We start from the raw sequence: 26,287 nt of genomic DNA, 5'->3' as shown, positions 1-26,287 counted from the left end.
TTTAGAGCTAATAAGATATGCAGCTATATCTTGATTGAGGTCACAGCGACCAGCGTGAATGTGAAGACAACTGTGTTCAGTTCAGTGCTTCGTTCTAAATTTAGCATGAGAAAGACTGTCTCTTTGTGGGAAGGCGGCGTAACCGGTGTCTTGTATTGGTTCGACAGTGGTTTATTTCTCGTTCGTTTTACACAGGCTCAGCCATTGCTACTGGTGTTACCGACAACGCGGCAAGGGTAAAGATACGGTAGACATGAATGATACAAAATAAACACATGTAGAAGGCAGTGCATGACTTGTATCAAAACACCGGACGATCACGGTCTTCTACTCCTCTTTATCCCTCCTGTAGTATTACGATACTAATTAGTCTCAAGTCTTGGCTTAGTTTTTGATATGATATGGTTCAACAGCTGCCCTTAACGGTAAACGTCGCAGGGCAAAGCCTGTCGATGAATTGATTATCGATCCTTTCGCGTGCAAAGTCGATTCTGCATAGGTTCGAATATTTAGTTAAGTTAAACGGAGAAATACCACAGTGTGGGTAAAGGAGTGAGAGACTTTGGTTGACCAATGCTTTGATACAAGCTCCTGTGATGCAACAATACGACTGATACACTTAGTGAACGCAGAAATTCACGTGCCTGTCTTAACATTAAAATTGACTTATTCATGATATCAGCCTCACGGATCATTGTAGGCATGTTTAACTAACATTCTCTATCCGATAACATCCTGTGGTCAGTGTATTGATACACCTTAACTATTTGAGAGCAAAAACTGTATTGGATAATAGTAATACACAAAATAGACAAAAACCTTCAGCATAACAGTTGTTTTTTAAAGCTCAAACCCGCCCCCCCCCCCCCCCCCCCCCATTCAGCAAGCCTAATATTATCCTATGCAGCACCATGACTGCATGTGTGTCACAAATCGCAATTCTTAGAGCATCATAAATATTTACTCTCGACTGTACGGGACCTGTAGGCTGACAAACTGAGTTCACGTACGATTCCTTTCTCTACGGGCGAGTCCCACATCTGCATTAAAACAGTACAGTAAATCCAACGTTTAATAATGCTTTTGATAATGCTCCCCCCCCCCCCCCTCCCAACGAAACCCAACACCCCCTTCTTCTTTTTTACGACCCTGCTTCTTTAGACTTCTGTTTCAAAACGTTTCTAAGTTTACCTCATTTTTCAAACTCACTCTTTTTAAAGACCTGATTCTCTCAAGAGATATTTGGTAATTTCAGAAAACACATATAACCATGGCGACCGCTGCCCCACCGCTGCCAGAACCCGATGACATGGACTGCAGCGTGTGTCACGAGCAGTACGTACAGCCCAAGCTGCTGCCCTGCGGACACCTGCTGTGTCACCACTGTCTGCTGTCCTGGCTGCAGTCTCAAGACCAGGCCCTGTGTCCGCTGTGCCGCTGCGCCATCGTGGACCCCAATGAGCGAGGCCAGAAGAGCTGGCAGGACGTCGCGGACGGTTTCCCCACAGACCTGGCCATGGCGGACCTGGTGGGGGCTCACCGTCTGCTCAAACAGTCGCACAGCTGCTGTATTTGCGAGGAGGCCGCGGCCACGTGTCTGTGTCTGACGTGCGGGGACTTGTTCTGCGAGTCGTGCCGGAAGATACACCTGAAGATGAAAATGGCCAGGAACCACACGGTGGAGGATCTGACCTCCCTGACGGCGGACAAAGTGGCGCGAAGCCAGCACACCGCTTGCGCCGTCCACGCGGACAGGACCACGGAGCTGTTCTGCCCGACACACGGCGAGAGCATCTGCTACCTGTGCTCCACGTCCCACCACCGCAACTGCCCGGAGGTCAAGGACATGGAGGAGAAGGTCAAGGACGCGCGTGCCGTGCTGGCGGAGCTGGCGGTCACGCTGACCGAAGGGGAGGCCAGGCTGGACAAAGCCATCCAACAGCTGGACGCCCACCTGGCGGAGACGGAGAAGCAGACCAAGAAGGCCGTTGCCGAGATCGAAGCCGTGTGTGTGCGCCTGGAGAAGTCGGTCCAGGACTGTCGTCATCGCCTGAACGAGCTGGCCCACAGCGCGTGCTCTGACGTCAAGAAGGCGGTGACAAAGACCAAGACGTGTCTGCTACAGCGACGCGGGAAGCTGACGTCACACAAACACGTGGTACAGCGCGTGCAGGAGGCCAAGAATCGCGACACTGTCAGCACCATGACGACCGTGATGCAGACACGTGTTGGAAACCTCGACTGCAGCGCCACCTTGCCCTCAGGCGCCAAGGTCGTATCCAAGGTGACCGTCGTGATTGACGCAGAGGCCGTGACACGCATTGAGAAAGAAATGTCAGCACTCGGTCAAACCAAAGTCATGTCTGCTGATTTTGATTTTGTACTCGTAAGTATTTTTTTTTAAACATCTGATTTTCTTAAAGATCTGTGATTTATGTGATTTTACTTCATTTACCATTTAACCAAGTTAGTAAACAATAAACAATGAGGGTGCGTCCACTATGAACGAATATAACTGATGTCAAGTTTGGATATATAAAGGCAATTGCTCAATGCTTGGAAATATGTTTTGTTGTATTTGTTGACACAGAAATCAGGTTTGTGGATCGAAAGTTTGTTCAACAGCAAACGGTTTTGTCACTATACCAAACCAATGACCTGAAATCGGTGAATAGAATCTGACGGGGAGTAGGAGGAAGGTTTACTGCCACTTGGCAACCAACTGATTTTCACTCTTAAAATCATACGGTCGAAATTTCTCAACTCCATGCATACAAACGAAACCTATTTTCAAAATAAATAAACACCACTTTAGTGAAACTGTACTACTCTTGAAACGAAACGAAGAATACTGAGATTTTACAACAAAATATAGTGCGGCACTGTTTGGAGGATTTACAAACAATTAATAATAATTTCAAAAATAGATACTTTCTAGACCGATCACTTGTATGTACACTGTATGAATTAACAGTTTCAGAGTGATTTACGTGAAATATGTTAACCATTTATAGACAGTTCAGTTTGATGTGTACACTGACTGATTGCAGGTGCCAGTTTTGTCTTTCCATGACAACCACGGTAAGAACATCGTGCTGAGCAACAACAAGCAGACGGCAGAGAGAAGGGGGCGTGGCTGGGATGGTGGTATCGTTGTCGCCTCTCAGCCTATGGTGACGAACATGTTGTACGAGGTTAGTCATTGAGCTCAATGTTCACTGTGACGCTATCAGTGTGTTTACAGCTGTAATCCCTTCAAGAAATATAGCACTTTCATGGAGCATAACATTTATTCTTTTACCATTGCTTGTTACCCACAAATGTCATTCAATTAAAGATCCTGTCCTCACAGACTCTGCAACACTTATGAAGAATTTTGCTTCTTACTTCAAATTGCAATTTAGATAATACGTGAGCATTCTAAAGAACAGGTTATTGGTTTTTTTTTTGTATAAATGGTTTTAAATTGTTGAATTGTTGTAATTGGGGGAGCAGGAGGGTGTGTGTGTGTGGGAGGGGGCTGGGGCAGGAATCGATGTGGCAGACGACCATTAACCCACCTTGGGTGCAAGTGATTAACGGTCTAGTTAGAGTGATTGTACAACTATGTACAACGGAACAATAAAAGTATAGATGGACATTAAAGCTGCGAAAATCAACTTTCTGACACAAATCTGCACTTTGCACAGTATTTGTGATATTACGAGTTAACTGATAACGTTCTACAAGACAAAGGTGACCAGCAACAACTTTTACAAGAACTACTCTGTCATACGCTGTGCCGTGATGAAGCACAGAACCAGAGACAATTGCCAGTCGATTTGTTTCTTGTTTTACCAAGCATGAGGGCATCCTTCCATTTGAACACAAATAAACAATCAACAGCGTTGCCTCGCTATGTGCTTAATGGCATTTGTTTTCTACATTAATTTTGCATGTTGACACTCATGTCAGTTACGAAAATAATTTAACAAAAACGTTTCCCTATAAATATGTGTGAGCGTACATGTGTGTGTGTGTGTGTGTCTCTGTGTGTTTGTGCGTGTGTGTGTCTGTGTGTGTATGTGTAAGTGTATGCGTGTGCGTTTGTGTGTATATGTGTGCGAGTGTACCTGTGTGTGGGGGGGGGGGAGGGGGGGTTCTCTGTGTTGGTTTAATTTGTCTGCGTACGCCGCATATGTGTGTATGTGATGATTGTATGCAATATGTCTAGGTCATCTTGGACAGAAGAGACGCTTTTTATGGTAGTTACAAGTGGACTGGAGCAACAACCACTCCTCCAGACGCTCTGACACTGCCACTTGGCGCTGGAGGCTGGTCATCTGCCGTGGTCATCAATAGCACGTCTGTGGACGTGAATGGCGGACAGAAGGTAAGTCTGACAAGACCGTGATCAAAGGATGGAAATAGTAAAAAGTGTCTATTTACAGATGTGTGTGTGTGTGTGTGTGTGTGTGTGTGTGTGTGTGTGTGTGTCAGTGAGTGTGCGTGCGTGCGTGCGTGCGTACGCGCGTGTGTGTGTGTGTGCGTGCGTGCGTGCGTGCGTGGGTGCGTGCGTGCGTGTGTGTGTGCGTGCGTGTGTACGTGCGTGCGTGCGTGCGTATCTGTATGTGATGGTGGTTTTTGAAGCTGAAAAGAAAAGGTCATGATTAGTTTTATGAAGTCTTTGATCGACAATTTGCTACTATAAAGTACCCTTGATTTGTTTGTTTAAATCCGTTTGGGTAAAAGGCCGTCACTATGAAAACCCGTACACGCCACTGTCGGACAGTTCGTCCACTGTTTATTGTGTGGTTTTGGAAATCAAAATAGGTTCATCAACAGGGCCGGACTAGGCGAAGAGGAGGGGGGGGGGGGTTGCCAGTGGTGGCCCAGGGGGATGTCCCCCCTTGCGGCAGGGGGCGGATCAGTTCATGTTATGACTGGTTTTTTTCAAAAGTATATTGTGAAGATATGGGTGTGAAGGTGCGAAGCGCCGAGCCGACGGCGCAAAGTGCCTAGCTTGCTAAGGGGGTCCGGGGGCATGCCCCCCCGGAAAATTTGGAAAAAAAGGATGCAAAATGGTGCAATCTGGTGCATTCTGAGGATGATCATTACCAGTTTGAGGCAGCAGATTTTGTCACTGATTAATACCCCAAAAATTGAAACTCAATGTAAAATAAAGAAATGCATACCTCATTCAATATTTTTATTTTTTGGCTGGGGGGGGTCCGGAAACCCTAGAACCCACCCCCCCCTCGTTGTGGGGGTCAGGGGGCGAAGCCCCCTGGAGCTGACGGGTAGGTCATATTCTGAGATAGGAAAATGGTCGCTCCTTGCATGAAACGGCATAAAATAAGCAATAATAAAAAAAAATTAAATAAGTAAGGTACATGTTTAGGCTAGGGGGGGGGGGGGGGGTTGCGCAACCCCCATAACCCCCCCGGTAGTCCGGCCCTGCTCAATGTTCATGTGCGAGGAAGTTACAATCTTCACAGCAATGCTTGTGTAAAAACCTCAATGAGGAATCTATCTCAATGTGTCAAGGTAACACGACTGTTGATAAGTTATTCACTGAGTTTATCCGACCTGTATTGGGGTTGACGCTTTCGCTGTAAAACTGAAAATGCTTTCAACAACTCAAAATGTTTGAAGTCAGTCCATTTTCTCTATTGACTGGATTTTGTCAGCTATATGATCGTGCATCCTTCTAGTTGCCGGACATTATGACTCAGCTATATGATCGTGCATTCTTCTAGTTGCCGGACATTATGACTCAGCTATATGATCGTGCATTCTTCTAGTTGCCGGACATTATAACTCAGCTATATGATCGTGCATTTTTCTAGTTGCCGGACATTATGACTCAGCTATATGATCGTGCATTCTTCTAGTTGCCGGACATTATGACTCAGCTATATGATCGTGCATTCTTCTAGTTGCCGGACATTATAACTCAGCTATATGATCGTGCATTCTTCTAGTTGCCGGACATTGTGACTCAGCTATATGATCGTGCATTCTTCTAGTTGCCGGACATTGTGACTCAGCTATATGATCGTGCATTCTTCTAGTTGCCTGACATTATGACTCAGCTATATGATCGTGCATTCTTCTAGTTGCCGGACATTATGACTCAGCTATATGATCGTGCATTCTTCTAGTTGCCGGACATTATGACTCAGCTATATGATCGTGCATTCTTCTAGTTGCCTGACATTATGACTCAGCTATATGATCGTGCATTCTTCTAGTTGCCTGACATTATGACTCAGCTATATGATCGTGCATTCTTCTAGTTGCCGGACATTATGACTCAGCTCTATGATCGTGCATTCTTCTAGTTGCCGGACATTATAACTCAGCTATATCATCGTGCATTCTTCTAGTTGCCGGACATTATGACTCAGCTGTGTGATCGTGCATTCTTCTAGTTGCCGGACATTGTGACTCAGCTATATGATCGTGCATTCTGCTAGTTGCCGGACATTATGACTCAGCTGAAGGCTCACAGACATCCTTTGTGTGGCGTCTCTCGGGCTCAAGTCTTCACTAAAGAGTTGCCTGGTTCAAAAGCAGAAAAAGAAATAGAGACTTTCTCAGCGTGCAAATGGACTGAAGAACAAAACCACATTCTGCACGACTGCCTTTGGTTTTACCAGGAAGAAGTCCCGAAAGAGGAACATTTAACTTAATCAAAAACAAAAAGAGCTATCAGAAAACTCTGATATTGAAAACAGATAGAGTTACATTGGTGTGGGTCGATTTTTCAGCTTACCATCAACGTTGGACAGAAGCTGGTCAACTTACTCCAGAAAAGTCGGGTGGGAGTGATGCTTGACAACACGCGATCTCTTCATCTCTACATCAACGGTGACGACCAGGGTGAAGCCGCCCCTAACCTGCCCGACCCCTGCTTTGCTTTCTTTGACGTGTTTGGTCCTTACAGACAGGTGGGTTTGTCTAATTAATAATTAGATATACTCTTTTCAGTCAGCACTTCATCATTATAACAGTGCCCCTTGTCGTTGCATAATAATTGATTGGATAGTTTAAAAAACAAACAAAGAGGAAACGTAAGATTCTGAGGAAAAGTCCAAAAAAAAGCTCGAAATATATGTCATCAATGCTGACAAATGTCTAAGCACCATGTGTATCATCCCAGACCTTCTGACTAATTGTTTGACAGTTTGATAATCAACCATCCTCCTTCCATGTAGCCTTTTGGTCGTTCTAATAGTGGCAGTGACACGTCAGGTATATTTATGGCATCATTGTGACTTCTACACCGAACATAAAACGTGATACTCTGAGGAAAAGTCTCTGGAAGACCTTCATAAATTAATGCTGACAAATGTGTGAGCACCGTGTTTATCATCCCGGACTTTCTGAATGATTGTTTTTCTGCAACAAGACACTAGCTGTTCACACAGTGCAATCCTACGCTGACTGAGTTTTAAAACATTATTACCATGCACACACAGTCCTGTTGAAAACATTATTACCATGCACACACAGTCCTGTTGAAAACATTATTACCATGCACACACAGTCCTGTTGAAAACATTATTACCATGCACACACAGTCCTGTTGAAAACATTATTACCATGCACACACAGTCCTGTTGAAAACATTATTACCATGCACACACAGTCCTGTTGAAAACATTATTACCATGCACACACAGTCCTGTTGAAAACATTATTACCATGCACACACAGTCCTGTTGAAAACATTATTACCATGCACACACAGTCCTGTTGAAAACATTATTACCATGCACACACAGTTCTGTTGAAAACAACACTTTGTAAAACTGAGATTATGAACTCGAAGTAAGTGTGAACATTGCTTAATAGTTCTTCTTAATTGTTCTCATTAAACTTGCACCTCAGTTGTTACGTCATGATCTTTTCATTGCATGTGTTTCAGATTACTGCTTTACCTGTTCGACGCATACCGTGAGGTCACCAGACCAAACAAAGAGACTGTTTCCATGGCAATGACTTTTGCTGGCGTTTACCATTTATGTCATTGATGTTGATGTGTTTGGTGTTTGTGTTGTTGTTGCTTGTGTTTTGTGTGTACAACAGAATGTTATACTTGAATGAAAACAAAGCTCCTGGTCTTCTATTGATGACTGATTCTGGAAAGGCATTTGATAGGGCTTTCTGGGCCGTTAAATTCAGAGATAAGATTTGTTCTGCTCAAACAATTTGCCAAAAGATGGGTTGCAAATTGTGTGAAAAATATTAAGTCATAGATGTTGATTAAAAGAGAGGATTTTATTTTTGATTAAAGTAAGGTAAAGTAATGAGACAAGGCGAGGTTCTTATCTCCAGTCCATGGCTAGGATTTCTTGGTGTCGAAATGTTCTTATCTCCACGCCATGTCTATAATTTCTTGGTGTCGAAATGTTCTTATCTCCAGGCCATGTCTATGATTTCTTGGTGTCGACATGTTCTCATTTTCGGTACATCAAAATACAAAGATGTTAGTGTAACAACTTTAAACAGGGGAGTGTTCCTCTCTCATTTTTCAAAGATGACACCTATTGTTTTTGCACATTTATTGAAACTCGGCAGTTATTCGGTTCACCTTTTGAATTATGAATGTTCACGAAATTGGAGTTGTGTGCACAGATTCCAAATTCTTGTGTAAAATTACGCCAGAGTTTGATTTAAATTGAAATTCTACAATTGTGTACGTTTTTTCACGTTATTAGTGTAGTAAAGTTGCACCAATCGTCACAAATAATATGATAAAATAAGAAATGCATCGCACTTTTTTCTAAAGAAAATTAACATATTACATATTGTGCCCATTGCTATGGAAATACATGCATATATACAGCCGTGAAAAATGTGTGTGATTGTAGAGTAAAATGATACTAAGATTGTGGCGAATGTACATATCTCTGTCTGTATATAATGTATGTAGAATGTTTGCTTTATCAACCCTTAGTTGATTCAGTCAGACAATATCAGCACGCAATCTTTAAAATGGGTAATTCATGAATTATGTGGTTGATCGCAGTTTTAGTTATAATAATGAGAAAACAATCCTTTTTATTTCATTTCAGAGTTTGTGTCAGTGGCAGAAAATAAGGGATCGGAAATGGGGTCACACGCTTCAGAATATTTTAACGCAGCCAAAATGTTTAAAATATATTCATTGAATTTTTTGTTTATACGGACTGTTAAATTTAAATACAAAGCACAGAACTGTACCCAGATGATGGTTTCTACATGAACTCTTTTGTTGAACGTCTTTACATAACTAGTCTATTAATATCACTATGCTTGCTAGTTCTCTTTAAAGGCACAGGCCTTCCCATGTAAAGTGTTCTGCTGCCCCTCTAAGATCTAGCCAGGGTTTTGACAAGTAATAAGAACAATTCTGCATCTGGACATATTCCACAACTCACCAGCTTGGGGGTGTTCTGTGCCAACTGGGATTTGCTTGTTTTGTATATATGTGTGTGTTTTTGTGTGTGTTTGTTTTGTTTATGTCTTATTGTTTTAGCTGACACCAGTGTTTGTTGTGTTTATGTCTTATTGTTTTAGCTGACACCAGTGTTTGTTTTGTTTATGTCTTATTGTTTTAGCTGACACCAGTGTTTGTTGTGTTTATGTCTTATTGTTTTAGCTGACACCAGTGTTTGTTTTGTTTATGTCTTATTGTTTTAGCTGACACCAGTGTTTGTTGTGTTTGCGTCTTATTGTTTTAGCTGACACCAGTGTTTGTTATGTTTATGTCTTATTGTTTTAGCTGACACCAGTGTCCATCTCCAACATTAACTCATCCCGAAATTCTAACTCTGCACAGAAAGAAGTCAAGACGTTGATTGTTGGTATGTGTCCAAACGGAGGGCATGGTCTTAACCCGTGTGAGATAGCGAGCAGACTGTTTTCACGCCATGTAAACACCTGGACCGGTGTGAGATAGCGAGCAGACTGTTTTCACGCCATGTAAACACCTGGACCGGTGTGAGATAGCGAGCAGACTGTTTTCACGCCGTGTAAACACCTGGACCGATGTGAGATAGCAAGCAGACTGTTTTCACGCCATGTAAACACCTGGACCGGTGTGAGATAGCAAGCAGACTGTTTTCACGCCATGTAAACACCTGGACCGGTGTGAGATAGCAAGCAGACTGTTTACACGGGAAGGATTGTGTTTTCAACTCACGGTCTTTTTTCTTGACCCTCTGCACGGTGAGGGCTGGACGTACAACGGCATGTAAACTTGCTTATAATTAAACTTCGTTAATACAGATTTTGACTTGTCTGGTGCTTTCGTGTTTTACACACTCTCTCTCTCTCTCTCTCTCTCTCTCTCTCTCTCTCTCTCTCTCTCTCTCTCTATCCCTCTCTCTCTCTCTCTCTCTGTCTCTCTCTCTCTCTCTCTCTTTGTCTCTGTCTCTCTGTCTCTGTCTCTCTTTCTCTCTCTTTTTCGTTCTCTCTCTCTCGTTCTCTCTCTCTCTCTCTCTCTCGTTCTCTCTCTCTCGTTCTCTCTCTCTCGTTCTCGTTCTCTCTCTCTCTCTCTCTCTCTCTCTCTCTCTCTCTCTCTCTCTCTCTCTCTCTCTCTCTCTGTCGATCTCTCTCTGTCGATCTCTCTCTTTCGTTCTCTCTCTGTCGATCTCTCTTTCGTTCTCTCTTTCGTTCTCTCTCTCTCTCTCTCTCTCTCTCTCTCTCTCTCTCTCTCTCGTTCTCTCTTTCTCTCTCTCTCGTTCGCTCTCTCTCTCTCTCTCTCTCTCTGTCTCTCTCTCTCTTTCTCTCTGGTTATCTCTCTCTCTCTCTTGTTCCCTCTCTTGTACTCTCTTCTCTCTCTCTCTCTCTCTCTCTCTCTCTCTCTCTCTCTCTCTCTCTCTCTCTCTCTCTCTCTCTCACACACACACACACGCACACACGCACGTACACACACACACACACACACACACACACACACACACACACACACACGCACACACATGACACACCGATGTGACATCCCTGCACAGTTGTCGCTTTTCATCATCACGCTTTGAAGTTTGATATACAAAATATTAGACACGAGGCACTGTTGAATTTTAATATCTATCGTCTGTTTACAGAATAATGAAGGGATTGGTTTCCTCTATTTCTAAATCCAACTCACGTGCAAGAATGGTAAAGTTATAGAGACTGCACTGGTATGGGAAAACCCGACAACAGTCAACATTCGTCTATTTATTTCTATCTGAATAGATTACATTTTTCAATTCAACACATTTGAAAGATATTATAAAGACAAAGCGCATTAAATATGGCAATGGCTAATTCACGACAAAAAAAGCTACTAACGTCTACGCCTGATTGATTGCAATCATCGTAGTCTAAGTTTTTCAATATCTGAAACAGTTCCCGATGCAATCAGGTGCAGTCATCGTTCTCTGTCTAAATAGGTGGTTTGTATTTTTCCTTCATGTGAATATATGGCTTTGGTTGACAACGGAATCTGAGAGTGAATCTTGTTAAAACATGAAACACACTTCGGAGGTTCTGCACTGACTTCATGACTTCGTGTGCAAATCGGGTCACAGTCGTGTTCCCAAAGGTTCGTCCGGACAGATAAACTTTGACACACATCACGTGATCACAGCATATTTTACGTCACACTCTTCAGTGCAATGGCTGCCGCTGTGCGAAGTTAGAACCAGTGTGGACAGTTAGTCACATTCGTGTCTTTTAGAGTGAATCATCCTTCCCAGTTATTGCTTCTGGATCACTACCATAGATTTATCAACTCCGTTGTCGACTATTTGTTTCTATAACTGCGCTCTGAGGCTGAGACAAGTTACGAGGTATGTCACTATTGATTTTAACGTTCAGGGAATTTCCGGGTTTACCCTACTTTCAGTTCGCAAGTTTCTGTTCTCTCTCTCTCTCTCTCTCTCTCTCTCTCTCTCTCTCTCTCTCTCTCTCTCTCTCTCTCTCTCTCTCTCTCTCTGTCCCTCTCTCTCTCTCTCATATGTGTTTGAGGGGAGGGGGGTGGGGGTAAACAAACAAAAGGTGCAAAAGTTGTATGTTTATGCTAAAATCGTTGTTAATAAAGTGTAGTACTCTTTTCACAAGAACATGGCCGGTTTGTCGATCGTGCAGTGCAATATTCACCATTCTCTTTACGCATCCCACCCATAAAGACCTGACCCCAATTTTAGCGAATAAGATACGCAGTTTAATCTCGATATGGGTCACAGGGACCCGCGAGAATGCGAACTTTGTATAGTTCAGTGCTTCGTTCTAAATTTAGCATGAGAAAGACTGTCTCTCCGTGCGAAGGGAGCGTGACGTGTTTCTCGTTTAACAGCGGTTTATTTCTCATTCGTTTTATCCAGCCATCGTTTCTGCTGTTTACCTACAGCGCAAAGATAACGACAGGTTAGATAGGAATGATTCACAACAAACCAAAATGAATGTAGAAGGCAGTGCATTACTTGTGCAACATACTTGACCTTGTATCAAAACACCGATCGATCATAGTATTCTACTCCTCTTTATCCGTACTGTACTATCACTATACTAAGTATAGTACACTACAGTAAGAATAAAGGGGCGATCGACCAGCGCTTTGATACAAGCTCCTGTGAGGCACAAATACGACTGGTACACTGAACGCAAAAAATAACGTACCTATTTTCACATTTGAACTCGAATGAACTTTTTAAAGCGTTCATGCCTCACGGATCATTCTAGCAATTTTTAGGAGACATTCTGCATCTGATAAATCGCGTTCTGACGTCAGTATGTTAATACAATGGAAAATAAACATGAGAAAACGGGGATAGCTGATTCACTTTGTGTAACCAGTTCTAAACGAAGTGTGGCCAACTGCAGTCTCCATCCACTGCAAGCTGTACGGAAGGAAGGAAGACCTGGAGAAGACGGCAACCTTCGTCTCGCTGTCCGGGCTGACAATATAACTAGTGTGATCGACAAGAAGAAGAACGAAGTGTGACATAGTTCTACTAGCTAAAGTACCAGACATGGTCAACACTGGTGTTGATTTGAACACTAGTATTTACCGTGTGTGCTTCTTTTGCTAGTAGAATCATGTAGTATATCTCACTGTGTTCACAACTGGCAACACTTTAGAGTGTAGCAATAAGCAGAATAGTCAACCACCCTCAGCCTTTAAGAAATGCGCCCCACTTCAACCCCCACCCCCCACCTCACAACACACAAGAAAAAAACAATGAAGGAACGTAATACGGGGGTGGGGCGGAGTAAGGATTAAGTCAACATATTATTATATTATTCCATGCCGTGTCACAACTCGTATGAGGCATATCTCGGAGCATCATGAACTGTCACTGCCCAGTGTACAGGGCGTGTAGGGTAGCAACCAGGGATCAAGTTTGATTCCGTACACTACAAGCAAGCGCAATGTCCGAATAAGGACAGTAAAGTGATTCCATCCATTTAATACTGCCCCCCCCCCCCCCTTTATTCAAAGACCCTGCTTCTCAGCTTTATTGTTCAAAACGTCTCTAATTTTACCTCAATTTTCAAACTCCTTCTTTTTAAAGACCTGATTCTCTCACATCTGTTTGGTGATCTTCAAATGAGGATCACTGTCACAATTTCAGATAACGTATAAAGTCATCCACTGAACCATGGCGACAGCTGCCCCGCCGGATCCAGAACCCGATGACATGGACTGCAGCGTGTGTCACGAGCAGTACGTGCAGCCCAAGCTGCTGCCCTGCGGACACCTGCTGTGTCACCACTGTCTGCTGTCTTGGCTAAAGTCTCAAGACCAGGCGCTGTGTCCGCTGTGCCGCTGCGCCATCGTGGACCCCAAGGAGCGAGGCCAGAAGAGCTGGCAGGACGTCGCGGACAGTTTCCCCACAGACCTGGCCATGGCGGACCTGGTGGGGGCTCACCGTCTGCTCAAACAATCGCACAGCTGTATTTGCGAGGAGGCCGCGGCCACGTGTCTGTGTCTGACGTGCGGGGACTTGTTCTGCGAGTCGTGCCGGAAGACACACGTGAAGCAGAAAGTATCCAAGAACCACACGGTGGAGGACCTGACCTCCCTGACGGCGGACAAAGTGGCAGGAAGCCAGTACGCCCCCTGCGCCGTCCACGCGGACAAGACCACGGAGCTGTTCTGCCCGACACACGGCGAGAGCATCTGCCACCTGTGCGCCACGTCCCGCCACAGCAACTGCCCGGAGGTCATGGACATAGAGGAGAAGGTCAAGGACGCGCGTGCTGTGCTGGCGGAGCTGGCGGTCACGCTGACCGAAGGGGAGGCCAGGCTGGACAAAGCCATCCAACAGCTGGACGCCCACCTGGCGGAGACGGAGAAGCAGACCAAGAAGGCCGTTGCCGAGATCGAAGCCGTGTGTGCGCGCCTGGAGAAGTCGGTCCAGGACTGTCGTCATCGCCTGAACGAGCTGGCCCACAGCGCGTGCTCTGACGTCAAGGAGGCGGTGACAGAGACCAAGACGTGTCTGCTACAGCGACGCGGGAAGCTGACGTCACAGAAACACGTGGTACAGCGCGTGCAGGAGGCCAAGAATCGCGACACTATCAGCACCATGACGCCCGTGATGCAGACACGTGTTGGAAACCTCGACTGCAGCGCCACCTTGCCCTCAGTCGCCAAGGTTGTATCCAAGGTGACCGTCGTGATCGACGCAGAGGCCGTGACCCGGATTGAGAAAGAGCTGTCAGGACTAGGTCAGGCCAAAGTCATGTCTGCTGATTTGGATTTTGTACCCGTAAGTATTTTGTGTGTGGTTGTTTTAAACATCTGGTTTTCTTAAGGCCAAAAAAAAAAAATTGTCTGTTTAGGGTAACCCGACCGACCCTATCGATTTGGCGCCGACCCAAAAACTTTTTTTTGATTTCAAAAAGAAAAAAAAGAGGTAAAAATGCTAAAAAGAGACATTTGGCGTTTCTTTCTCTCCCTTTCTCTCTGTTTTATTTATACGTTAGTTTTGAAACATGTATTCATCAAATATAAGAAGTGAATGTTCAGCCAACATAGCATTTACAAAAAAAAAAACAAAAAAAAAAAAAAACCTACCTACCTACCGACCCTACTTTTTTTGGTCATGTTACCCTAAACAGACAATTTTTTTTTTTGGCCTAATGAACGAGCTATGATTTATGACATGTTACTTCGTTTACCATTTAACCAAGTTAGTAAACAATAAACAATGAGGATGCGTCCACTATGAACGAATATAACTGATGTCAAGTCGTCAAATGAAAGCAATTGCTCAATGCTTAGTGTATGTTTTCCTGTAATACTATTTGTTGCCACAGAAATCAGGTTTGTGGATCGAAAGTTTAGCCAACGAACGATTTTGTCACTATACTAAAATCAATGACCTGAAATCGGTGAATAGAATCTGACTGGGAGTTGGAGGAAGGTTTACTGCCACTTGGCAACCAACTTAGTTTCGCTCCTGAAACCATGCGATCGACGTTTCTCAACTCCATGCATACAAACGCAAAATATTTTGAAAGTAAACACCATGTTGGTAAAGTAACACTATATGCGGGAGTCACACATCCACGACGCACGGCCAGCGCACTAAAAAATACGCAATTTGGCCAGTGCGTTGTCGTTTGCTGGGTGTGCGTCAATATTCGTTACTCGTTCGTCGAGCGCGCTGGACCAACGCTATGCATTCGTTGTTATTCGCTTTGTGCGTTGGGATTGTTTGAGCATGCACAAAAATGTGCGCGGAGCTCGACATATGAATATACACGCCAAAAGGACGCCAGACACGCGCAGAGCGCGCTAGACCAACGCCAGACACACGCGGAGGACACGCTGTGTATCCGTTGTCAACTCGCTAGCATATACAGTGGAACCCCCCTTTTACGATCTAAAAAAATCTGAGAAATTCAGGTCTTAAAAAGGAGAGAGTCTTAAAATGGGAGTAAATCTACAGAGGAATAGTCTCCTGTCCGCCCAGCGACCTTCCCCTTGACCCTGCTTGTGACCTCGATGTTTTATGCCCCCGCAAGGGGCACGGCACTCTCATTCACCCAAAACCTCAAAGAGAGATAACTGGCGGAAACCTTCCTATTGTAGTCTCCTGTATGACGGCTTACTAGTGCCAAAACCTCATAATTGTAATTATCAAGGCCCTTCATAATTACCATTTTCACGTTTTCATTACTAATTTTCCCGGGAAAATTACTAATGTTTCCGGAAAAAATACTAACTTTCACCTGTTAATTACTAATTTTTAGTTTTGGCTCACTTCCTGACGGATTGCTAGTGCCAAAACTAAAAATTAGTAATTTTCCCGTGAAAATTAGTAACTAACAGATGAAAACAGTAACTGACAGCGTTAATTAGTAATTATCACGTGATAATGGGTAACACCAGGTTTTGGCACTAGTAAGCCGTCATACTCCTGTCCGCCCAGCCGACCTTCCCCTTGACCCTGCTTGTGACCTCGATGTGTTTTGCCTCCGCAAGGGGCACGGTACTCTCTAAGCACCCAAAACCTCAGAGAGATAACTGGCGGAAACCTTCCTATTGAACAGAAAAATCTTTAACATGTTTTTAAAAAAAAGCTTAAATATCTTAAAAGGAAGGAAGCCTGAAGTTGGGGGTGGAGTCTTTAAACGAGGGTCGCACTGTACCAAACCGCGACCAAAGTTGGGCGCACAACGACGCACTGATCTTATTTTCCATTTTTGATTAATTTTCATTGCGCAGGCCACGCGTCGTGTATGTGTGACTCCCGCATTAATGGAACCGTAGTAAAAGATTCGCATTTAAAACGAAACGAAAAATACTGAGATTTTACAACAAAAATATAGTGCGGCACTGTTTGAAGGATTGTTTACAAACAATTAATAATAATTTCAAAATAAATATTTTCTAGACCGATCATTTGTATGTGCAATGTATGAATTAACTGTGTCAGAGTGATTTACGTGAAATATGTAACCATATCTAGACAGTTCAGTTTGATGTGTACACTGACTGATTGCAGGTGCCAGTTTTGTCTTTCCATGACAACCACGGTAAGAACATCGTGCTGAGCAACAACAAGCAGACGGCACAGAGAAGAGGACGAGAGATCTATGATGGTATCGTTGTCGCCTCTCAGCCTATGATGACGAACATGCTGTACGAGGTTAGTCATTGAGCTCAGTGTTCACTGTGACGCTATCAGTGTGTTTACAGCTGTAATCCCTTCAACACTTCAAGACTTTCATGGATAAGGGGGTGTTTTTAGCAATGCTTGTTAACCGAAAATGTCATTCAATTAAAGATCCTGCCCTCACAGACTGTGCAACACATATGAAGAATTTTGCTTCTTACTTCAAATAGCAATTCAGAGAATACTAAGAATTCAAAAGAACAGGTTATTGTTGTTTTTGTATACTGTATGAATGGTTTTAAATTGATTGTGTGTGTGGTAGGGGGGGGGATCAAAGTGGCAGACGCCCATTAACCACCTTGTGTGCACATAGTTAAGGGTCTAGTTGAAGTGATTGTTCATTGTTAACTATGTACAACGGAAACACACAAGTATGGATGGACATTAAAGCTGCAAAAATCAACTTTCTGACACAAATCTTCACTTTCCATAGTATTTGTGATTATACGAGCACATAACGTTCTACAAGACAAAGGTGACCGACAACAACTTTAACAAGAACGACTCTGTCATACGATGTGCTGTGATAAAGCACAGAACCAGAGACAGTTGCCAGTCGATTTGTTTCTTTCTTGTTTTGCCAAGCATGAGGGCATCCTTCCATTTGAACACAAATAAACAATCAACAGCGTTACCTCGCTATGTGCTTAAAGGCTTTTATTTTCTAAATTAATTGTGCATGTTGACACTCATGTCAGTTACGAAAATAATGTAACAAAAACATTTCCCTAATATGCGTGAACGTGCATGCCTCTATCTCTGTGTGTGTGTGTGTGTGTGTGTGTGTGTGTGTGTGTGTGTGTGTGTGTGTGTGTTTGTGTGTGTGTGTGTGTGTGTTTCAGTTTGTGTGTGTATACGTGTGCGAGTGTGGGTGTGGGAAAGTTTCTCTGCGTTTTGTTGTGTAAGCGTACCCTGTTTGTCCCAGCGTGTGACAATTTGATGCAATATGTCTAGGTCATCTTGGACAAAAGAAACAATTTTGTTGGTTATTTGATGCTGACTGGAGCAACAACCACTCCTCCAAAAGCTCTGACACTGCCATCTCACGCTAGACAGTGGCCATCTGCCGTAGTCATCAATAAGGATTCTGTGGACGTGAATGGCGGACAGTTGGTAAGTCTGACAAGACCGTGATCAAAGGATGGGGACAGTGACAAGTGTGTGGATTCAGGTGTGTGTGTGTGTGTGTGAGTGTGTGTGTGTGTGTGTGTGTGTGTGTGTGTGTGTGTGTGTGTGTGTGTGAGTGAGTGAGTGAGTAAGTGTGTGTGTGTGTGTGTGTGAGTGAGTGAGTGAGTGAGTGTGTGTGTGTGTGTGTGCGCGTGTGTGTGTGTGCGTGTGTGTGTGTGTGTGTGTGTGCGTGCGTGCGTGTGTACGTGCGTGGTGGAGGTTTTTGAAGCTGAAAAGAAAAGGTCATGATCAGTTTTATGAAATCTTTGATAGAAATTTTGCTACTATAAAGCAACCCTGATTTAAATCCGATTGGGTAAAGGACCGTCACCATCAAAACCCGTACACGCCACTGTCGGATAGTTAGCTCACTGTTTATTGTGTGGTTCTGGAAATTAATAGGTTCATGAATGATCACGTGCTAGGAAGTTACTATCATCACAGCAATGCTTGTGTTCAAACCTCAATGAGGAATTTATCTCAATTTGTCAAGGTAAAACGACTGTCGATAAGTTATTCACTGAGTCTGTCCGACCTGTTTTGGGGTTGACGCTTTCGCTGTAAAACTGAAAATGCTTTCAAAAACTCAAAATGTTTGAAGTCAGTCCATTTTCTCTATTAACTGGATTTGGCAGCTATATGATCGTGCATTCTTCTAGTTGCCGGACATTATGACTCAGCTATAATTATGATCGTGCATTCTTCTAGTTGCCGGACATTATGACTCAGCTATATGATCGTGCATTCTTCTAGTTGCCGGACATTATGACTCAGCTATATGATCGTGTATTCTTCTAGTTGCCGGACATTATGACTTAGCTATATGATCGTGCATTCTTCTAGTTGCCGGACATTATAACTCAGCTATATGATCGTGCATTTTTCTAGTTGCCGGACATTATGACTCAGCTATAATTATGATCGTGCATTCTTCTAGTTGCCGGACATTATGACTCAGCTATATGATCGTGCATTCTTCTAGTTGCCGGACATTATGACTCAGCTATATGATCGTGTATTCTTCTAGTTGCCGGACATTATGACTCAGCTATATGATCGTGCATTCTTCTAGTTGCCGGACATTATGACTCAGCTATATGATCGTGCATTCTTCTAGTTGCCGGACATTATGACTCAGCTATATGATCGTGCATTCTTCTAGTTGCCGGACATTATGACTCAGCTGAAGGCTCACAGACATCCTGTGTGTGGCGTCTCTCGGGCTCAAGTCGTCCCTAAAGAGTTGCCTGGTTCAAAAGCAGAAAAAGAAATAGAGACTTTCTCAACGTGCAAATGGACTGGAGAACAAAACCCCATTCTCTCTACCCTGTGTGTGCTTTATGGTCTATTTGTCAATGGTATCTTTGTGTGTGCGCGTGCGTGCGTGTGTGTGTGTGTGTGTGTGTGTGTGTGTGTGTTTACTTTTAACATTGTACGCTAAGTTTTGCTTAGTGCCTGGGATCTTGGTGTTATGTCTCAGTTAAATGTATGCTTTGTATGCTTGTTGATTTGTGCTAGTTTATTCTATAATGAATTTGTGAAGCGCCTGGAGCCAATTGATGGGACTCGCGCTATAGAAAAGTTATTTATTATTATTATTATTATTATTATTATTATTATTATTATTATTATTCTGCACGACTGCCTTGGTTTTACCAGGAAAAAGTCCCGAAAGAGGAACATATTACTTAATCAAGAACAAAAAGAGCTCTCAGAAAACTCTGATATCGAAAACAGATAGCGTTACATTGGTGTTGGTCTTTTCAGCTGGACACCAACGTTGGACGGAAACTGGTCAACTTACCCGAGAAAAGCCGGGTGGGAGTGATGCTTGACAAGAAGCGATCTCTTCATCTCTACATCAACGGTGACGACCAGGGTGAAGCCGCCCCTAGCCTGCCCGACCCCTGCTTTGCTTTCTTTGACCTGTATGTTTCTTACAGACAGGTGAGTTTGTCGAATGAATAATTAGATATACTCTTTTCAGTCAGCACTTCATCATTATAACAGTGCCCCTTATCGTTGCATACTAATTGATTGGATACTTTTTAATAAAAAAAACGAGGAAACGTAAGATTCTGAAGAAAAGTCATCGGAAAGCTTGAAATATCTGTCATCAATGCTCACACATGTCAAAGCACCATGTGTATCATCCCCGACCTTCTGACTAATTGTTTGACAGTGTGATAATCAACCATCCTCCTGCAATTAAGCCTTCTTTAGCCATTTTAGACTAGTCCCTCTTTTGGGCGAGGGAAAGATGTAAACAAGTCGCGTAAGGCAAAAATACAATATTTAGTCAAGTAGCTGCCATTTTTCAGCAAGACCGTATACTCGTAGCATCGTCAGTCCACCGCTCATGGCAAAGGCAGTGAAATTGACAAGAAGAGCGGGGTAGTAGTTGCGCTAAGAAGGATAGCACGCTTTTCTGTACCTCTCTTTGTTTTAACTTTCTGAGCGTGTTTTTAATTCAAACATATCATATCTATATGTTTTTGGAATCAGGAACCGACAAGGAATAAGATGAAAGTGTTTTTAAATTGATTTGGACAATTTAATTTTGATAATAATTTTTATATATTTAATTTTCAGAGCTTGTTTTTAATCCGAATATAACATATTTATATGTTTTTGGAATCAGCAAATGATGGAAAATAAGATAAACGTAAATTTGGATCGTTTTATAAACTTTTTTTTTTTTTTACAATTTTCAGATTTTTAATGACCAAAGTCATTAATTAATTTGTAAGCCACCACGCTGAACTGCAATACCGAAGTCCGGGCTTCGTCGAAGATTACTTGACCAAAATTTGAACCAATTTGGTTGAAAAATGAGGGCGTGACAGTGCCGCCTCAACTTTCACGAAAAGCCGGATATGACGTCATCAAAGACATTTATCAAAAAAATGAAAAACACGTATGGGGATTTCATACCCAGGAACTCTCATGTCAAATTTCATAAAGATCGGTCCAGTAGTTTAGTCTGAATCGCTCTACACACACACACACAGACACACACACACACACGCACACACGCACACACGCACGCACATACACCACGACCCTCGTTTCGATTCCCCCTCAATGTTAAAATATTTAGTCAAAACTTGACTAAATATAAAAAGCAGATCGCTGCTTACTCAATTACCCTCGTTAAATAAAGGATTGTTCTTGTTCTTGTCCTTCTATCCTTCTCATGGTAGCAGTGATACTTCAGGTATATTTATGGCATAATTGTTTCTTCTACACCGAACATAAAACGTGATATTCTGAGGAAAAGTCTCTGGAAGACCTACAATTCCTTTCATAAATTAATGCTCACAAATGTGTGAGCACCGTGTTTATCATCCCGGACATTCTGAATGATTGTTTTTCTGCAACAAGACACTAGCTGTTCACACAGTGCAATCCTACGCTGACTGAGTTTTAAAACATTATTACCATGCACACACTGTCCTGTTGAAAACATTATTACTATGCACACACAGTCCTGTTGAAAACATTATTACCATGCACACACAGTCCTGTTGAAAACAACACGTTGTAAAACTGAGATCATGAACTCGAAGTAAGTGTGAACATTGCTTAATATTTCTCCTTAATTGTTCTCATAAAACTTGCACCTCAGTTTTTACGTCATGATTGTTTCATTGCCTTTGTTTCAGGTTACTGCTTTACCTGTTCGACGCATACCGTGAAGTCACCAGACCAAACAAAGAGACTGTTTCCATGGCAATGACTTTTTCTGGCGTTTACCATTCAGTTCATTCATGTTGATGTGATTGGTGTTTTTATTGTTGTTGCTTGTGTTTTGTGTGTACAACAGAATGTTATACTTAAATGGAAACAAAGCTCCTGGTCTTCTATTGACGACTGATTCTGGAAAGGCATTTGATAGGGCTTTCTGGACCGTTAAATTTAAAGATAAGATTTGTTCTGCTCAAACAATTTGCCAAAAGATGGGTTGCAAATTGTGTAAAAAAATATTAAGTCATAGATGTTGATTAAAAGAGAGGATTTTATTTTTGATTAAAGTAAGGTAAAGTCATGAGACAAGGCGCGGTTCTTATCTCCAGGCCATGTCTAGGATTTCTTGGTGTCGAAATGTTCTTATCTCCAGGCCATGCCTAGGATTTCTTGGTGTCGACATGTTCTTATCTCCAGGCCATGTCTAGGATTTCCTGGTGTCGACATGTTCTTATCTCCAGGCCATGTCTATGATTTCTTGGTGTCGAAATGTTCTTATCTCCAGGCCATGTCTAGGATTTCTTCGTGTCGAAATGTTCTTATCTCCAGGCCATGTCTAGGATTTCTTGGTGTCGAAATGTTCTCATTTTCAGTACATCAAAACACAAAGATGTCGGTCAGTGTAACAACTTTAAACAGGGGAGTGTTCCTCTCACATTTTTCAGAGATGACTCCATTGTTTTTCCCTTAATAGGAGTTAATATTGTTTTTGCGCATTGATTGAAACTCGGCAGTTATTCGGTTTACTTTTTGAATTATGAATGTTCACGAAATTGGAGGTTGCGTGCACACAATCTATATTCTTGTGTAGAATTACACCAGAGTTTGATTTAAATTGAAATTCTACAATTGTGTACGTTTTTCAAGTAATGTTTGTAGTAAAGTTGCACCGAATCGTCACAAATAAAATGATAATATAAGAAATGCATCGCACTTTTTTCTGAAGAAAATTAACATATTACATATTGTGCCCATTGCTATGGAAATACATGCATTTATACAGCCGTGAAAAATGTGTGTGTTTGGATAGAGTAAAATGATACTAAGATTGTGGCGAATTTACATGTCTCTGTCTGTATATAATGTATGTAGAAGTTTTGCTTTATCAAGATTTAGTTGATTCAGTAAGACAATATCAGCACAAAATCTTTAAAATGGGTAATTTATGAATTATTTGGTTGGTCGCAGTTTTAGTTATAATAATGAGGAAACAATCCTTTCTATTTCATTTCAGAGTTTGTGTCAGTGGCAGACAATAAGGGGTCGGAAATGGGGTCACACGCTTCACAATATTTTAATGGGGTCACACGCTTCACAATATTTTAATGGGGTCACACGCTTCACAATATTTTAACGCAGCCAAAATGTTTAAAATATATTATTGAATTTTGTTTTTATACCGACTGCTAAATTTCAATACAAAGCACAGAACTGTACCCAGATGATTGTTTCTACAAAAACTCTTTTGTTGAACGTCTTTACATAACTACAGCCTATTAATATCACGATGCTTGCTGGTTCTCTTTAAAGGCACATGGCTTCCCATGTAAAGTGTTCTGCTCCTCATCTAAGATCTAGCCAGGGTTTTGACAAGTAATAAGAACAATTCTGCATCTGGACATAGTCCACAACTCACCAGCTTGGGGGTGTTCTGTGCCAACTGGGATTTGCTTGTTTTGTATATGTGTGTGGGTTTTTTGTTTGTTTTTGTTTTGTTTACCGGCACGGTGGCCCAGTGGTAAGGCGTCCGCCCCGTGATCGGGAGGTCGTGGGTTCGAACCCCGGCCGGGTCATACCTAAGACTTTAAAATTGGCAATCTAGTGGCTGCTCCGCCTGGCGTCTGGCATTATGGGGTTAGTGCTAGGACTGGTTGGTCCGGTGTCAGAATAATGTGACTGGGTGAGACATGAAGCCTGTGCTGCGACTTCTGTCTTGTGTGTGGCGCACGTTATATGTCAAAGCAGCACCGCCCTGATATGGCCCTTCGTGGTCGGCTGGGCGTTAAGCAAACAAACAAACAAACAAATTGTTTTGTTTATGTCTTATTCTTTTAGCTGACACCAGTGTCCATCTCCAACATTAACTCATCCCGAAATTCTAACTCTGCACAGAAAGAGTCAAGACGTTGATTGTTGGTATGTGTCCAAGTGGAGGGCATGGTCTAGCCCCGTGTAAACACCTGGACCGATGTGAGATAGCAAGCAGACTGTTTTCACGCCATATAAACACCTGGACCGGTGTGAGATAGCGAGCAGACTGTTTTCACGCCATGTAAACACCTGGACCGGTGTGAGATAGCAAGCAGACTGTTTTCACGCCATGTAAACACCTGGACCGGTGTGAGATAGCAAGCAGACTGTTTTCATGCCGTGTAAACACCTGGACCGGTGTGAGATAGCAAGCAGACTGTTTTCATGCCGTGTAAACACCTGGACCGGTGTGAGATAGCAAGCAGACTGTTTTCACGCCATGTAAACACCTGGACCGGTGTGAGATAGCAAGCAGACTGTTTTCACGCCATGTAAACACCTGGACCGGTGTGAGATAGCAAGCAGACTGTTTTCACGGGAAGGATTGTGTTTTCAACTCACGGTCTTTTTTCTTGACCCTCTGCACGGTGAGGGCTGGACGTACAGCACCATGTAAACCTGCTTACACTTATACCTCGTTAATAAAGATGTCTTGTCTGCATGGTCTTGTCATGTTATTTTACTCTCTCTCTCTCTCTCTCTCTCTCTCTCTCTCTCTCTCTCTCTCTCTCTCTCTCTCTCTCTCTCTCTCTCTCTCTCTCTCTCTCTCTCTCTTTCTCTTTCTTTCTTTCTCTCTTTCTCTCTCTTTCTTTCTCTCTCTCTCTCTCTCTTTCTCTCTCTCTCTTTCTCTCTTTCTCTCTCTCTCTCTCTCTCCCTCTCTCTCTTTCTCTCTCTCTTTCTCTCTCTCTCTCTCTTTCTCTCTCTCTCTTTCTCTCTCTCTCTCTCACTATCTCTCTCTCTCTCTTTCTCTCTCTCTCTCTTGTTCTCTCTCTATCGTTCTCTCTCTGTCTGTCTCTCTCTTTCTTTCTGTCTCTCTCTCTCTTCTCTCTCTCTCTCTCTCTCTCTCTCTCTCTCTCTCTTGTTCCCTCTCTTGTACTCTCTTCTCTCTATCTCTCTCTCTCTCTCTCTCTCTCTCTCACACACACACACACACACACACACACACACACACACACACACACACACACACACACACACACATGACACACCGATGTGACATCCCTGCACAGTTGTCGCTTTTCATCATCACGCTTTGAAGTTTGATATATGAAATATTAGACACGAGGCACTGTTGAATTTTAATATCTATCGTCTGCTTACAGAATAATGAAGGGATTGGTTTCCTCTATTTTTAAATCCAACTCACGTGCAAGAATGGTAAAGTTATAGAGACTGCACTGGTATGGGAAAACCCAACAACAGTCAACATTCGTCAATTTATTTCTATCTGAATAGATTACATTTTTCAATTAAACAAATTAGAAAGATATTATAATGACAAAGCGCATTAAATATGGCAATGGCTAATTCACGACAAAAAAGCTACTAACGTCCACGCCTGATTAATCATTCATTGCAATCATCGTAGTCTTGGTTTTTCAAGATCTGAAACAGTTCCCGATGCAATCAGGTGCAGTCATCGTTCTCTGTCTAAATAGGTGGTTTGTATTTTTTCATAATGTGAATATATGGCTTTGGTTGACAACGGAATCTGAGAGTGAATCTTGTTAAAACATGAAACACACTTCGGAGGTTCTGCACTGACTTCATGACTTCGTGTGCAAATCGGGTCACAGTCGTGTTCCCAAAGGTTCGTCCGGACAGATAGCCTAAACTTTGACACACATCACGTGATCACAGCATATTTTACGTCACACTCTTCAGTGCAATGGCTGCCGCTGTGCGAAGTTAGAACCAGTGTGGACAGTTAGTCACATTCGTGTCTTTTAGAGTGAATCATTCTTCCCAGTTATTGCTTCTGGATCACTACCATAGATTTATCAACTCCGTTGTCGGCTGTTCGTTTCTATAACTGCGCTCTGAGGCTGAAACAAGTTGCGAGGTATGTCACTATTGATTTAACGTTCACGGAATTTCCGGGTGTACCCTTCTTTCGGTTCTCAAGTTTCTGCTCTCTCTCTCTCTCTCTCTCTCTCTCTCTCTCTCTCTCTCTCTCTCTCTCTCTCTCTCTCTCTCTC

At 42.8% G+C, this 26,287-nt stretch overlaps 4 protein-coding genes and 2 long non-coding RNA genes across 7 annotated transcripts in view; all 6 read left to right on the top strand.

Annotated features, from left to right (window-relative positions):
- LOC138977285 (neuralized-like protein 4) overlaps positions 1-26,287 on the top strand; it is a 118,481-nt gene that overhangs the window by 10,669 nt on the left and 81,525 nt on the right. The window contains exons 5-7 of the mRNA XM_070350186.1: positions 1,256-2,386; positions 3,051-3,194; positions 4,214-4,372. Coding sequence (XP_070206287.1) covers positions 1,256-2,386; positions 3,051-3,194; positions 4,214-4,372 — 1,434 coding nt within the window. The remainder of the gene's footprint in view (positions 1-1,255; positions 2,387-3,050; positions 3,195-4,213; positions 4,373-26,287) is intronic.
- On the top strand, positions 6,791-10,270 carry LOC138976551 (uncharacterized). The gene is made up of 2 exons (XR_011459066.1): positions 6,791-6,932; positions 7,913-10,270. It is a non-coding gene; the product is annotated as an uncharacterized lncRNA (long non-coding RNA).
- Positions 11,642-26,287, top strand: part of LOC138976971 (E3 ubiquitin/ISG15 ligase TRIM25-like) — a 26,569-nt gene continuing 11,923 nt past the window's right edge. Inside the window, exon 1 of the mRNA XM_070349864.1 lies at positions 11,642-11,804. The gene's annotated coding sequence lies outside the window, so the exon portion shown is untranslated. The remainder of the gene's footprint in view (positions 11,805-26,287) is intronic.
- Positions 13,617-17,830, top strand: LOC138976972 (E3 ubiquitin/ISG15 ligase TRIM25-like). Its single transcript, XM_070349865.1, has 2 exons — positions 13,617-14,729; positions 16,974-17,830. The coding sequence occupies exons 1-2, from the start codon at positions 13,617-13,619 to the stop codon at positions 17,127-17,129; spliced, it is 1,269 nt and encodes a 422-aa protein (XP_070205966.1). The 3' UTR covers positions 17,130-17,830.
- Positions 20,084-24,750, top strand: LOC138976550 (uncharacterized). Its single transcript, XR_011459065.1, has 2 exons — positions 20,084-20,258; positions 21,977-24,750. It is a non-coding gene; the product is annotated as an uncharacterized lncRNA (long non-coding RNA).
- LOC138976563 (E3 ubiquitin-protein ligase TRIM33-like) overlaps positions 25,955-26,287 on the top strand; it is a 57,277-nt gene continuing 56,944 nt past the window's right edge. For both annotated transcript variants that reach the window (XM_070349407.1, XM_070349408.1), the window contains exon 1: positions 25,955-26,151. The gene's annotated coding sequence lies outside the window, so the exon portion shown is untranslated. The remainder of the gene's footprint in view (positions 26,152-26,287) is intronic.

This window comes from Littorina saxatilis, linkage group LG9, assembly GCF_037325665.1.
Source record: "Littorina saxatilis isolate snail1 linkage group LG9, US_GU_Lsax_2.0, whole genome shotgun sequence".
Classification (NCBI taxonomy): domain Eukaryota; kingdom Metazoa; phylum Mollusca; class Gastropoda; order Littorinimorpha; family Littorinidae; genus Littorina; species Littorina saxatilis.
Note: the sequence above shows the minus strand (reverse complement) of the source record. Positions and strands in the feature narration are given on the sequence as shown.